Below are 13,063 nucleotides of genomic sequence, written 5' to 3' on the forward strand. Positions count from 1 at the left end.
TATATTTAAACATAGATAAATGTGAATAGATAGCGTTGTTCTTTCGATAACGGCGGCATCTCAAAATCTTCTCTCAGTCCCAACCCCCTGCGAACACCAAGCCTCCTCAAGTAGTGTCCAGTTTTTTGATCCACCTGATAGTGAAGAAAACGCGGCAAGTGTATAAAGTAGTTGTCTAATTCTAGTCATTTTGGTCAGTATGATCACGGGATTACAATACGCCTTATGGGGCTCAAGCTGCGTAAGAATAACTTCACAGTTCTTTCAATCTGATTGGCAACAAATCCATGAACGTTGTCACAACGGTCGTATGCTCAAGGCTAAGCTTAATCTATGTCAATTTTTTTTCTTTTCATGTCGATAAATACTTTGTGCAAAACAAAAAAACAAAAACAAAAAAAAGGACTGGCTGGATACGAGATTTATGACTATTATTGATCGAGCATTTGAAAATACCTACGAACAATTCCGGGAGAACTGTTGTGTGCACAGGGGTGGCACTAGATCTAGCGTTACAGTAATAATAATTCTTCTATTTCTCTTTTTTTTTTTAATAGCAAGGAAAGTAACCATTGAGAATCGGGGCCACTCTCTGGACCTTTAGGGACGTTTTCGTCCTACACAATTGCCTTAGGTTCTGGTACGAAATCGCAAACCTACCTTGGTTTAGCGGAAAAGCTTTTAGCTCATCAGGTCTGTTGCCAGGATACGTTATAAAACCTCTTCTGCGTTTCTCTCGTCGTTGTCTTATTGCGTCTTTAATCTGTTGAATTCAAGCTAACTATCTAAGCACATTGTTGTTGGAATTTCCAATTGAAAAAAAAAAAGATGAAAACCAGTTAACAGAGATTTGAGTAATCATTTTCAAGCTTTTGTTTTTAATCAGAATTATTTCTTTGTTTGAAGCATATTGTTTGACTGAATGGGAACTTTTACAGGTGTAAAAGATGTGAAACTTGAAAGTAACGAAGTAATAGCTGTCTTACGTATTACTGTTACTCCAAGAACCAATTTTTGCCTTATGGGTGGTAACTTTTTATCTGTGTTGACAGATTACACATTTTAGCCCTATCTAGACCGGAGGGGGGCGGGGGGGGGGGGGGGGGGTGAAGGGATTCTTCCCGTGGCGACTTTGAACCTGTAAAACATTTTTAATATGAAGACATGAAGCTTCGAAAACTTTTTACAAATTTATCTGTCAAATGTTTGATGTGGTCGATTAGTGTTCATTGACTTTGATGTTACCATGACAATCAACTTTTGATAGGCAGTTTTTCCCCGCCATTTGACAAATATGACGTCATTATGACGTCATATGACCGCACAATTCAAAGGAAACATCCTTGGAAGTACTATCTGTCCTGCCAGCCTCATTGTCATAGCATCTATAGTTGCGAAGTTATGGAGGAGGGGTTTGAGGGTGATCCTGCTGTCAGGAAAAGATCCCGGTCTCGATAGGGTTTAGAAATTTTAACCTAAAACAGCAGTTTGTACAATGGCCATTCGTCATCCATGTTGTTAAATGGACGACACTTAATTACGACATAACAACAGTATTTTGAACCAAAAAAAAAAATTAAAACCATCGGTACACCGAAAACCGTGGTTGTTAATAATGAACAACGATTACCTAAGAGAGATGTACGTTTACGAGACAACAGGAGAAGATGTCGCTTGTGACAGGTGCTTACTTGAAAGAAGTAGTGAGTTTTTACGAAAAGTGGTCACTTGCAGTTAGGCTAATAAGCAATTTTTGTGTTTCTAGTCGATTAGAAAATTTTATACATATTGCAATTACCTCACCTGTCTGTTTAAAGCGCAGTGAAATATGAAGATCATCAACCCCTGAAGAGAATTACAGATGGCGAATATGTACTTGAAGACGATGGTTTCTGAACTGAAGCTCAGGAGACCGAACAGCCACGTGATACCAAGCAAAGGAAGGATGACCGCGGAGGCCTTGACTCCAGCTCTCACTTTTGCAGTCTGTGCCTTGTTCTGCATAGATACTGTTCCCATCATTTTAAAAATCACCAGAACAAATACCTCGATATTTATCTAGAGCAAAGAGACGGCACAGTTACCAGCAAAGAAATTATCTGCCTTTTACTACGGACCCAAGTTCTATAATTCGCTTGACGATGAAATTGTCAACTCAAGTTCTATTTTTACTCTTAAGACTCAATTTATTAATTTCTATGAATGATATTAAATCAGATTCCACGAGCGCGCTTTGGATAAGAGGTGATAATATGATGAGATGTTAGACAGCCATCGAGGCGCGTAGACCCGAGTTTGCTATAATCATCTCATATCCAACAAGCGCGAATGTGTCAATTGTTTTATTAAAAACAGCTAAGGAATATTGCAAGATCTTGCTTATTTCGCTATGCAAGAACAACCAGAAGACAATTTTAATCAGGGTTGTCATTCCTCTTCGAAATATCTCTTTAGTTATTAACACTTTTGCATGTTAACAAATCAAACTTCCTTTCTTGTAATCGATTATTTAATTACTTTAACTAGTGAAAAAATCATGTTCACCGTGGCGTGTATTTCCACTATTTTTACTATAATTTGAGAGTTTCTGAATTATAACGGGTATATCAACGTTATCTTATAAATCTGGCTAGTCTAATTGAGTGGGCATTGGTTTTATGTCCCAGATGATTTCGGATGGAAAAAAAATATTCTGACAAAACGGTAGAAGCCGCGAAGTTTCTAGAGGGAAAGAGATTTCCAATTTACTAACCAAAATAATAAGTAGTGCTGGCCCAATAAATCCCCAAATGAGTCCACTCTTTACATCAAGCCAACAAGCTTCTTTGTTACCGTAACCGTTTGTTTGAGTAACAGCCAGTGAGATGGCAACTACTATGGCTGGGAAACCTGCAACAAAATTATAGCAATGGCAGTCTGGGACATTTCTCCTCATCATGCTAACACAGAAAGCAGCAAATTTTTAGAAAAAAAAAACTATCAACGCTATTAATGCCTATGTAATCAAAGAACGTTTTTCATTGGACGACTTTATTTTTCCTTTTCCACGTTACCATGCTCCCACGCATAGAATACACGCCAGAAATCATTTATTGGCTCTGACGAATGGCTAACATTCGAAACGTCAGCACTCGAATCTCTTTACGGTGGCCATTAATTACCTTTAGTTATCAACTCTATTAATAGAACCAAGCATTCTCTTTTTCCGCTATTGAACACCGTTGCCTTGTCATCCTGAACTTTGACTAGTCGGACGAAGTAAAAATACAGTAAAATTAACAAGACAATAGACGTCTTGATGAGAAGGGGAAGTAAACGAACACAATCTGGAAACCGACAGTTCCGCACACAAAATTATAGATTTAAAAGGTCTAAAGTTGCAAGACTAATCTTGTTTATAAAGTATTACTACTTTACGAAAAGGATTCCAACTAAAACAATACATTTTTCTCGGGAACGATTTCTTTCGTCTAGTTTTCCTTTGCCTACCTTTTTCCTAGTAGTTTTTGGCATTTCTTAACCCTTTGTAGACGGCCATCTTGGATTTTGCTGGCTTCGAAACGCCGAAATTGAACGAAAAGTAATCAGAACCAAGAAAGTAATAAATTTTGGCTAAAGACATAAGATTTACGGAAAGAAAATTTTAAAATCCTTCTTCATTTCAAAAAAGGAATTTTCCATTGTTCTGAAAAAAAAAAAAAAAAAAAAAAACCGCCAGTCAAAAATTGGTTATCGTGACAACATCAAAGTCAATGAACTTATACCGATGACAACAAATTGTCCCCCGATACATTTCCGTTAAAGTCCTGAAGTTTCAGGACGTTTGATTAATATTAAAAAAAGTTATTCAGATTCAAAGTCGCGGACAGAATCGCTCCCTTCCCCCATCGGTCTAGATAGGGTTAAACAAGATTCCATTGTCAGTTATTTAGATTTAAAATTGAGAGCACAGTATTAAGCACGCTTACCCCATCCGAACATGTAGAGGTATTTGACTTTGTCCTGGGCACCGCCTCCCAACACTTTCACAATTAAGATGTAATGCAGCACACCCTCACACAGCATCCACGAAAACAAGGCCAATAAAAAGTAATGTAGTAAGGCTGCTACAATTGGGCAAGCCACCTGAGAATCACAAAAAAATAAACAAAAGTTATTTTGTACGGCTTTAAATACATCGTTATCGACAAAGCGAGGGTGCTGCACGGTTTACAACCATTTTCAATGTGTAATTTATGCCAAACCTGCCAGACCGAGCTGTTATAAACATTCCTTTTTTTTTATTAGGATAATTAAACTATGGAATTAATCAACCTACCTAGAAACATGGAAGCTGACGGCCTTCAGCTTTTTAAAATCTGAACTCAAATTGTGCCTTAATGTTTGATCTAGGATCATAGTTTATTTGTTCATACTACCAGAAGTCGCGGACGAGAGCCAGTCGAAAAGTTGTCAAATCTTTCGAATTTCAGTCCCCTAGATCGGGAGCATTCCAAGGTTAACAGCAAGGTTAACTATCTGTGTTTAGCAGTTTTAGTTTATCTGTCGTTTTCTTTTGCCAATAACAAGAAATTTTCCAGCTTGACAGTTTGAACGGTCTTTCATTTTTTCCTAAGGATGTCGAAAGATATGCTGTAAAAGTGATACTGCATGAATAATCTAACACACCTTATCTCTTGCTGATCCTTCGAATATAACAAGTGCACAAACAAATGCGATGGCAGTGCACAAGTTAAGCAGCACTTTAGCTCTTGGACCCTTTAAAGCTCTCCAGAAAAACACAGTTACAGCCATGGTTATAATAATAGCAAGCAGTGAAATGGAACAGCCAACTGTTGAGATGATTTCCAAGGCTTCCTTATGAGATTTTCCTCCCTTGAGAGAAGAAAAAACATCAACGGTTAGCTTGAATTCAGCTTGACGTAAAGTAACTCCTGTTGCTTACTGCTTTATTTATTTATTTGAAAAGTGCAAAATACATGAAAATTTAAGAAAGATAACAGTTTCTCCATTCTTTGGGTCACGGTCAACAATGATCGGTCACAAAGGATCTTTATAAATTAGCGGAAATTGTCGACATATATATCCTTGTAAATCTTGTCTTTCAATGTCGTTGGCAAATCTCCGATCGTAGCACATAGAGCTATTTCAATTAATGTTGCCGAATATGCCTAGCCTACGAAATAAGACCACAAGGTGATAAAGGTACTTTATAAAAAACAAAAAAAAAACAAAAAAAAAAAAACAAATTCAGCTATGGCTCAACCATAAATAAATAACAAAAGAGGCAAATATTTATGACATTTTCACCCATCCAGTGGCACTAGACACCGTGAAATTACACCCAGATTACAAACTCAGTTACAGATACCCATACTGTCTTGTCGCGTATAAGTTCCATCGGGTTTAAAATCCGACATCGTTAATCGAAGTAGCTATATACATAAGACTGTTATAACCGCTGCCTTTTTATTTATTTTTCTTAAACATGAATTTTTCAGGTCATTGTTTCTATAACCTAGCTCTAATTCTGTTTCTTTGTTAACTTTAGTTATGTTTTCTTCTTAATTGTTCTGTTTGTTTGTTTATTGGTTTCTTTTTAAAAGCCGTAGTTGTTGCGCCAGATTACAACAATCTTGAGGCAAAACCAGTTGAGAAAAATGTTACTTGTGTGCATGGATTTCCATTTCCCTTGAAGAAAAAAAACCCCGACAAGACAGTGGTAAACCTACACTCCCTCCTCTACTTAGTCAATGTTGCTTTAAAGGTGGGACCAGCCTTTCTTTCAGCCTCGAAAGAACAATGGTAAAGGGGGAGGGGGAGAAAGGGGCAGAGTTGTTCACGTATGAATGTACGGGTGAAAATTTGTAGGTGCGCAAAGAGTACAATCTCACGGACTTACAGATAGGCCATATGGATCCATGAGTGCCGCAAAGACAGTCAGGTGATCGCATTCACATGTTGTCACATCCACGTTGGATTCACCAGCAACAAACCTACAGCCGCTGGTTTTCCACCTCGCGGACTCCCCTGGCCGCCAGAACACACATTTTCCTTGGGGCGGAGCTCCAAATGATACACTGCTCTTAAGCTAACATTTAAAACAAACAACTAAATAAATAGATAAATAAATAATTATAGCTATTTTTTATGTTCAAGATTCTTTAAATTCCATATATTGTATTCAACGTTTACTCAGTTTAGTCAATATAGCATTTTCTTGTGTATTTTATACACTGTGTGGATTAAGTAGTTTTGCTCATCAGCAGGCGCGTAGGAGGGGAGGCTCGAGGGGTTCGAACGAACCCCCTTTAAAGATCAATAATGGCGGAAGAAAAACTTTTAAATAAAGTTTCTGTGGTCGAAATACATCAACTAAAGAAAAATAGAGATATAAACCCGTTCTTTAGCCCTTATGTCTTATCCTCAGTAAAAGTAAAAATTTTCAAGAACCCTTGGAGATTCAAAATTTTAATGACGTTTCATTTTTACGGTAAAACCGCATCCGCCTGAAAAAGGCATAGAAAAGCATGCTTTTCGATACGTTTTGTTCTCTGAATGCGGCATTGTTCTGAAAGGAGATTCACTTCAAACTTAATAGCTCAAGCCTTGTTGAAATTATGGTTCGGGACGGACGAATTGTTGCTCATTCGTGTACTTCGTAACTAAAAGTATGTGATCCCGACGACTTCCCCAACCTGTACATGCTCCTGAAAATTGCTGCCACCCTTCCAGTCACCAATCGTGAATGTGAACGTTCCATAAGCACGATGAGGAGGTTGAACAACTACATGAGGTGTACCATGGGAGAGAGTAGGCTGTCCGCCCTAGCTCTAATGCATATCAAAAATGATATGCCTGTCAATCTTGACGAGATAGTCAATTTGTTCGAAGGCTTACACCCGAGAACGATGCAGTTTACCAGCTTGGTGTATGACTATCAGCAGATCGAATAGCAATCAGAACTTGACAGGAGGCGGAATGTACATTGAACTTTCTTGTTTAAGTTGAAACAATTATGCCGTCGAAATGATATATAGCTTAAAAAGCTGCTGTAAAATAAAGTTGTGATTTACCTAAAATGAGTCTCAAAATGCAGGAAATGAGATTTCTGGGAACCTAGATTTTCAAAAAATTTCCAGGGGAGCATGTTCCCGCGGGAGCCTCATAGTAAGAGTACCTCCGGCGCTCAGCAAGATTTGGGGCTCAACGAACACCCCTATTGAAACCTCAGCTACGCGCCTGATCAGCTTATAGGTTACGCTGGCCGCCCTAATGAATGAAGTAGTTTTCATAAATGCATTGTTAGTTTTATACTGCATCATAATAATAGGGCAATAAAGTACATGTTTTTTCTTCACATAAGTTACATAAAACGGGAGAAAAAGGTTTAGCATTTACCAAAACGCAAGTCGTTCAGCACCGTGCCAAAGTATTTCATATCTAACGCTATTTTTTCGTCTTCTTTCTGAAAAATTTATAAGTTTATTTCCAAAGATCAAAATTCATCACTTTGTAAGGCGTCATGCTGTACTCGGATTTCTACAAATTGTAGGTGCCCAGTTAAGTAAGAAAGCACGTCATCCACAAACTTCAAATTAAAAATGTTACAGTTCTTAATTGCAATACCTTTTTGTTTTCTAATACGACCTTGACCGGTTTGCTTAAGACATCTGGGGGCTTGGGGCTGACAGTGGACGAGGCTATAGTAGTGTTTGCCGAGAGAGGCTGGTCATCGTCTTTCTCATTTTCATTTGGAATCAGTAAAACATCGTTTAATGTCAAATGAATTAGAGTTACGACGTGGGATTCTTGAGCTGAACTGAACGCTTGGGGAGGCAAATATATGGAGCTTTTCTTTAATGAGATTTCCAAGCCTTTAACTCGTATCTGAAAGGTAAAGAAATAAACGAACAAAAGAATAAATATCATAAACGAATAAATAAATAGACGAGAACTGACAATTAGGGGAAATTTTTTTTAAGCGATTCTGGATAAAGATGGCAACTTAGCTATCTGTTGAACTGTCATCTCTGATAATGAGCCGCTTTTTATTTTATTTTATTCAAAATAATATATTTTATTGACGAAAACAGTGTAGCGTGCATTTACAAAAGCACATCAGAACATCTGACAAGTAACCAAAAGCATGATTTCTAATACTTAACAATAGGGCTAAACCTTTTTCTATGTAGAAACTAGCCGGTTTCTACTCCAAGGCAGTATATACCTTAGTTTGACTTAACTGCTAATAAAGGCAAGATTAAATACACGTATTTCATTCTTCGAAGATAGGGTCAGAGTATCTTTTCGGTTATTGTAGTAACTGATTGCGGCAAGATATGGAGGATCGTGTTAGTTTGCTTGCGGTCTCGGCCGAGTTTCATCAAAAAGGCTTGCTCTTACCGGACTGTTTTGACCAACGCGGTCAATCCTCATCACAAGGTTCTTTGTTTCAACAACTGCAGGTTTTGTCGTTTCATTAAAGGTAGCAGCGACGCCCAGTCCATAATCATCCATTGCTTTCACTAACGTTTGACTTCTGCCTTGACCAGCCTAGAGGAAACGCAAGTGACGGGATATTAAAACCCCTGTAAAGAACATACTAGAACAAATTCCAACACCAAATCTGAACAAAGTAAGCATGATGACGTGACTTAATATGAAAGCTGGCTTCCATTGACCAAAATAGTGACTTCCCAAGCCATCTATTCTGTTTAGCTATTTGGAAATCATAAGATTGGCAACTAAGGAATAATGTTCTAGTCAGTTCCCCTTGGACAAATTCTTCTCCTGAAATAACTTGTTAAAAGGCACAGCTTGGGTAATTCTCGTTTATCTAGAAAACATCTATCAGGTAAACTGGGGTTTTTTTCAGCTGCTTGGATGACGTTGTCAATTGAAAGGCTTTTGTGGGGCTTTGATAATTTCGCCTACGTGTTGGTGTCACCTTATTATAAGTAACGCATTCATTTTGCCACTATAATCTTCGTTGATAAGTTTTAACGACCCTAGCGTGACCTTTATTTGCTGGTAAAATAACAATAGTATCAACCTGCACAAGGGATTTGACTACTGCTTTTTGTGCTTTACTAATGTTGGATCTTGGAGGTTTGCCATTACCCTTGTAATTACTCTTGTAATTGCCTGCAAGCGTGGTCTGTACCTGGAAGATGCTACATGGACGTTCCAACCGTTAATAACAATGGATGTTTTTTACTTTCAGCCAAGATACGATTTGAAATATTTTTTCTTTTTTTCTCTTGACCTCTCTTTTTATTCCGACCACCCTTTAAACTGGCAATGTTGTTCATGGTTACATGTCTCGTGTTAATGTAAATCGTTTCTTCATTTTTTACATTAATCTAACGTAAATTACACCGGCGCTTTATGAGCTGCACTGGCTGCCAGTTTCTTTGCTTATTGACTATAAGATTTTACTTTTGACTTTCAAATGTATTTATGGCGTAGTGCCAACTTATCTTAGCGATCTTATTAGTATAAAATCGAATTCATTATATAATGTTATGATCTGGTAAGCTCTTATTGGACCATCCCAAGGGAAAGATTCTTACAACATTGGGAGCAAGATCATTCTCAGCAGCAGCTCCGAATCTCTGGAATGAGCTACCTTTGGAGCTTCGTCAAGCAACATCACTTAACAGTTTTAAATCTCGACTTAAAACCTATCTAAGTATTTTTATAGTTTGTAACTTAGTTTATTTTATTCTCACGGTAATGTATTTTCGTTTTCTTTTAACCATATGATTGTAAAGCGCTATTGATCAGCACATGTAAATACGCGCTATATAAATTGGTAAATTATTATTAAATTATTAACTGGGTATTTTGCAGTAAAAAATGAAATAAATAAATAAATGACATTTCCCTCGTCACAATTCCATGACAACGCAACCATGACAACTGGGTAGAAAAATTACAACTGCCAGTTACAATACCAGCAGATAATACGGCACGTACTTTTTCAAGTTCCTTCCAAGTTTTGCTGTTCGTTGATTCCAATAAATTACTGGCTACTTGTGCGAAACTGTTCAAATGTTCTGTCGAACTCACGGTTCCGTGGTTACCATTATATTCGGCTATTTTACGAAGTATGTCTACGGCCATGGCCAAGTCTTTCCCGTAGATCTGCGGTGGCCTTGTAGTCGTGTTGCTTGTTTGCTGATAGGCGGACGCTTTTACCAGTTGTGAAAGCACTCGATGGACTTTGAGGTCTGACTGATTACCTTTCATGATAGCTTCCATCTAAAAGAAACACAAGTAAATACAAATAAGGACAAGCGTTAGCAAGTGCAGAGAGTAGGTTATGAGAGTGGCAACGGTAGCGATAGTGGTAATGATAATGGACAGCATGAGTTATCGGACGGTTGTTTCTTCCTCATGGCACCCAGAAAACAGGAATTTTTTCGCATAACTGGCAATTTGAACAATTTGGCCTTTTTTACGAGCATAAAACAAGCAAATGATTATTGGTTTCTATCAAATGAATGGAGCTGAAGTGCTTTACGCGAAAAGCATTTAAAGTTGAAAATTAACATTAGCTATGTAATATATCAAACACTAGACAGTGTTCCATCACATATCAAAAACTGAGAAGAGTGTTGGAAATTTTTGTCGAACTTTGAGGTTTTTGATATTGTAATGAAACACAGTGACGAGTGTTTGACATAACTTCTCAAACAAACTGATTTTGAAGGGGAAATTAAGGTTGCAAAAACGAGGAGTTTTTTTTGTCAGATATCCAAACACGTCACGATGCATGATTTCCTTTATCTTTGACTTTTGAATTATTAATAAGTTTGAGAAAATCAAGAGAAAACAAAGAAAATCACTACTGTGACCGTGGTTTGGATACGTGTTCCTAATTACCATAACATTTTGCCAACTGTAGCCTTGAATTTCTCCAAGAATTATAGATCATTTGAGAAGCCATATCAAACACTCGAAAGTGTGTTTCATCAGATATCTAAACACCTCGAAGTCGTTAAAAAAACTCGGCTGCGCCTCGTTTTTCAACCTACTTCTCGGTGTTTGGATATCTGATGAAACACGCCTTCTCGTTTTTGATATATTACTTCAAAACTTTTTCTGCCAATACTTTAAAATCATATTTCATTTCTCATTAGACCTAACGCGTTGTCATGGCAGCAACAATTTTGTTTTGACAGTTTGCGTTTTCTCGAGAAATCATTTTACCCCTGTGACTTCTATCATTCTTTTTAGAGTTTCTTTATCAGTTTGATTTCTTTTGTCTCTCTGAGGTGTTTGAGAAATCGAGAATTGAAGGATGGTGGAGCCAAGCTGGCCGCTGTGGAGCCATGATCACTTCCCACGTCATATCACGTCATAAAGCATCATCTTCAAAACCAGTTTTAGGTGTACAACTCGAAGTTTCATTGTTTTTAGCTGTCACAAAATGGAAACAAAAATAAATAATAAACTAGAGGTAAAAGAACTTTGGGAGCTGAGTAATCAGCTTTTGGTGCAAGTAAACAACAGCAACAATCACAATCACATCCTATTTGAAAAACATGGTAAGACACAACTAATATACATAAATGAATGGATAAAAAACGTACTCATAGCGAGCTGAACATGAATCCTTTACGTTTTTATAAAAAAAGTGTTGTTGTGAAATCGTTAGCATGCAAAGCTTGAACGTTTCTGGAGTTTTTACGTACTTCGTCATTCAGCTTGTTGAATTCAGGTGAACTACAATCTGTAAAGTTTGCCTTTTTCCACAGTCCATCCTCAGAACATTGTCGTGACGCGGTTCCTGTGACGAAAATAAAAGAGCAATTGTAAACTAAAGCGAAAGAAAATCTAGACAGATGCTGTATTATACTGATGGGCCGAAAGTGGTTTTGTATTCGAAGATGGGATCGCTTTAGGGGCACCTCAGGTGTCCACACGTTATCAATGCTGCAAGTACTCTAAAAACTTTGCAGGAGCACGAAAATGTTTCAATTTAGAACTCTGTGTCTTCTCTGAGAAGATTTCCTTGTTAGGGAAGTTTTTTTTTTAGAGCTTTTTAAGAAGTGCTGATTTATTACTGCTCACTTAGATAAAATACTTTTTTGTGATACACAAAAGTGGAAACTTGATGTGTACAGTTAGCTTGCATGTGGTATTCAGCGCGCAGTTAGTGTACCTGTTACTATTGCTATTGCCACTTTTACTACTACTTCTACTACTACTACTACTACTACTACTACTACTACTACTACTACTACTACTACTACTACTACTACTACTACTACTACTACTACTACTACTACTACTGCTGCTGCTCCTGCTGCTGCTGCTCCTGCTGCTGCTGCTACTACAACTACTACTACTACTACACATTGTTGTTGTCGGATGACTAACTGACCATTTCTCAAAAAACTAGTTCACATTGAATGGCTCGTGAGAGTGTAGTCAGAATCTACTACTACTACTACTACTACTACTACTACTACTACTACTACTACTACTACTACTACTACTACTACTACTACTACTACTACTACTACTATAAGTATTGTTATGGCTATTGCTATTAATGTTTATGGTTTGTGTTGTTGTTGTTGTTGTTGTTGTTGTTGTTGTTCTTCTTCTTCTTCTTCTTCTTCTTGTTCAGTTACGCTCCCTATTTACAATTTTGTCCATTAGTGACTAAACCTATTAGTCATGTTCTTATGTTCTCATTTTATTATTCTTACTTCTCTGTTACGTTTCACATTAACGTTATTTTTTTTTATAAATTAAAGGGTGTTAAATAGTTATTGCTTTAGTATGTCTAAAAAACGATATGATTGGCATTCCATACCACGTGCATAGCTCTGGAGTAAAAAGATTCCTGATCACAAGTTCGATTACGACTTACCGCTGGCTCCATTTGGACACGATTTTAAATCGGTTACTCCTCTAGAAGTAATTGACCATGACACCCCTTCCGAACTCTCTTTCGGACACAGTGGAGTGTCTGCAACGGGAAACACACCCTGGTTTAAGAGCATAGTAACTCTGAGGGGAGGGGAAGTGGTTTACTTGTTCGGCT

At 37.5% G+C, this 13,063-nt stretch overlaps 1 protein-coding gene across 1 annotated transcript in view; it reads right to left on the bottom strand.

The window, feature by feature from the left end:
* The window catches only part of LOC146465409 (adhesion G protein-coupled receptor L1-like), a 30,558-nt gene that overhangs the window by 1,433 nt on the left and 16,062 nt on the right, over positions 1 to 13,063 (bottom strand). Inside the window, exons 7-17 of the mRNA XM_085128760.1 lie at positions 12,890 to 12,988; positions 11,703 to 11,797; positions 9,982 to 10,266; positions 8,407 to 8,556; positions 7,630 to 7,890; positions 5,903 to 6,091; positions 4,669 to 4,875; positions 3,969 to 4,125; positions 2,753 to 2,889; positions 1,804 to 2,058; positions 661 to 763 (exon numbers count right to left, since the gene is read on the bottom strand). Of these exons, the coding sequence (XP_084984886.1) occupies positions 661 to 763; positions 1,804 to 2,058; positions 2,753 to 2,889; positions 3,969 to 4,125; positions 4,669 to 4,875; positions 5,903 to 6,091; positions 7,630 to 7,890; positions 8,407 to 8,556; positions 9,982 to 10,266; positions 11,703 to 11,797; positions 12,890 to 12,988 (1,938 nt within the window). The remainder of the gene's footprint in view (positions 1 to 660; positions 764 to 1,803; positions 2,059 to 2,752; positions 2,890 to 3,968; positions 4,126 to 4,668; positions 4,876 to 5,902; positions 6,092 to 7,629; positions 7,891 to 8,406; positions 8,557 to 9,981; positions 10,267 to 11,702; positions 11,798 to 12,889; positions 12,989 to 13,063) is intronic.

This window comes from Pavona decussata, unplaced genomic scaffold (genome assembly GCF_977016875.1).
Source record: "Pavona decussata unplaced genomic scaffold, jaPavDecu1.1 SCAFFOLD_156, whole genome shotgun sequence".
Classification (NCBI taxonomy): Eukaryota; Metazoa; Cnidaria; class Anthozoa; order Scleractinia; family Agariciidae; genus Pavona; species Pavona decussata.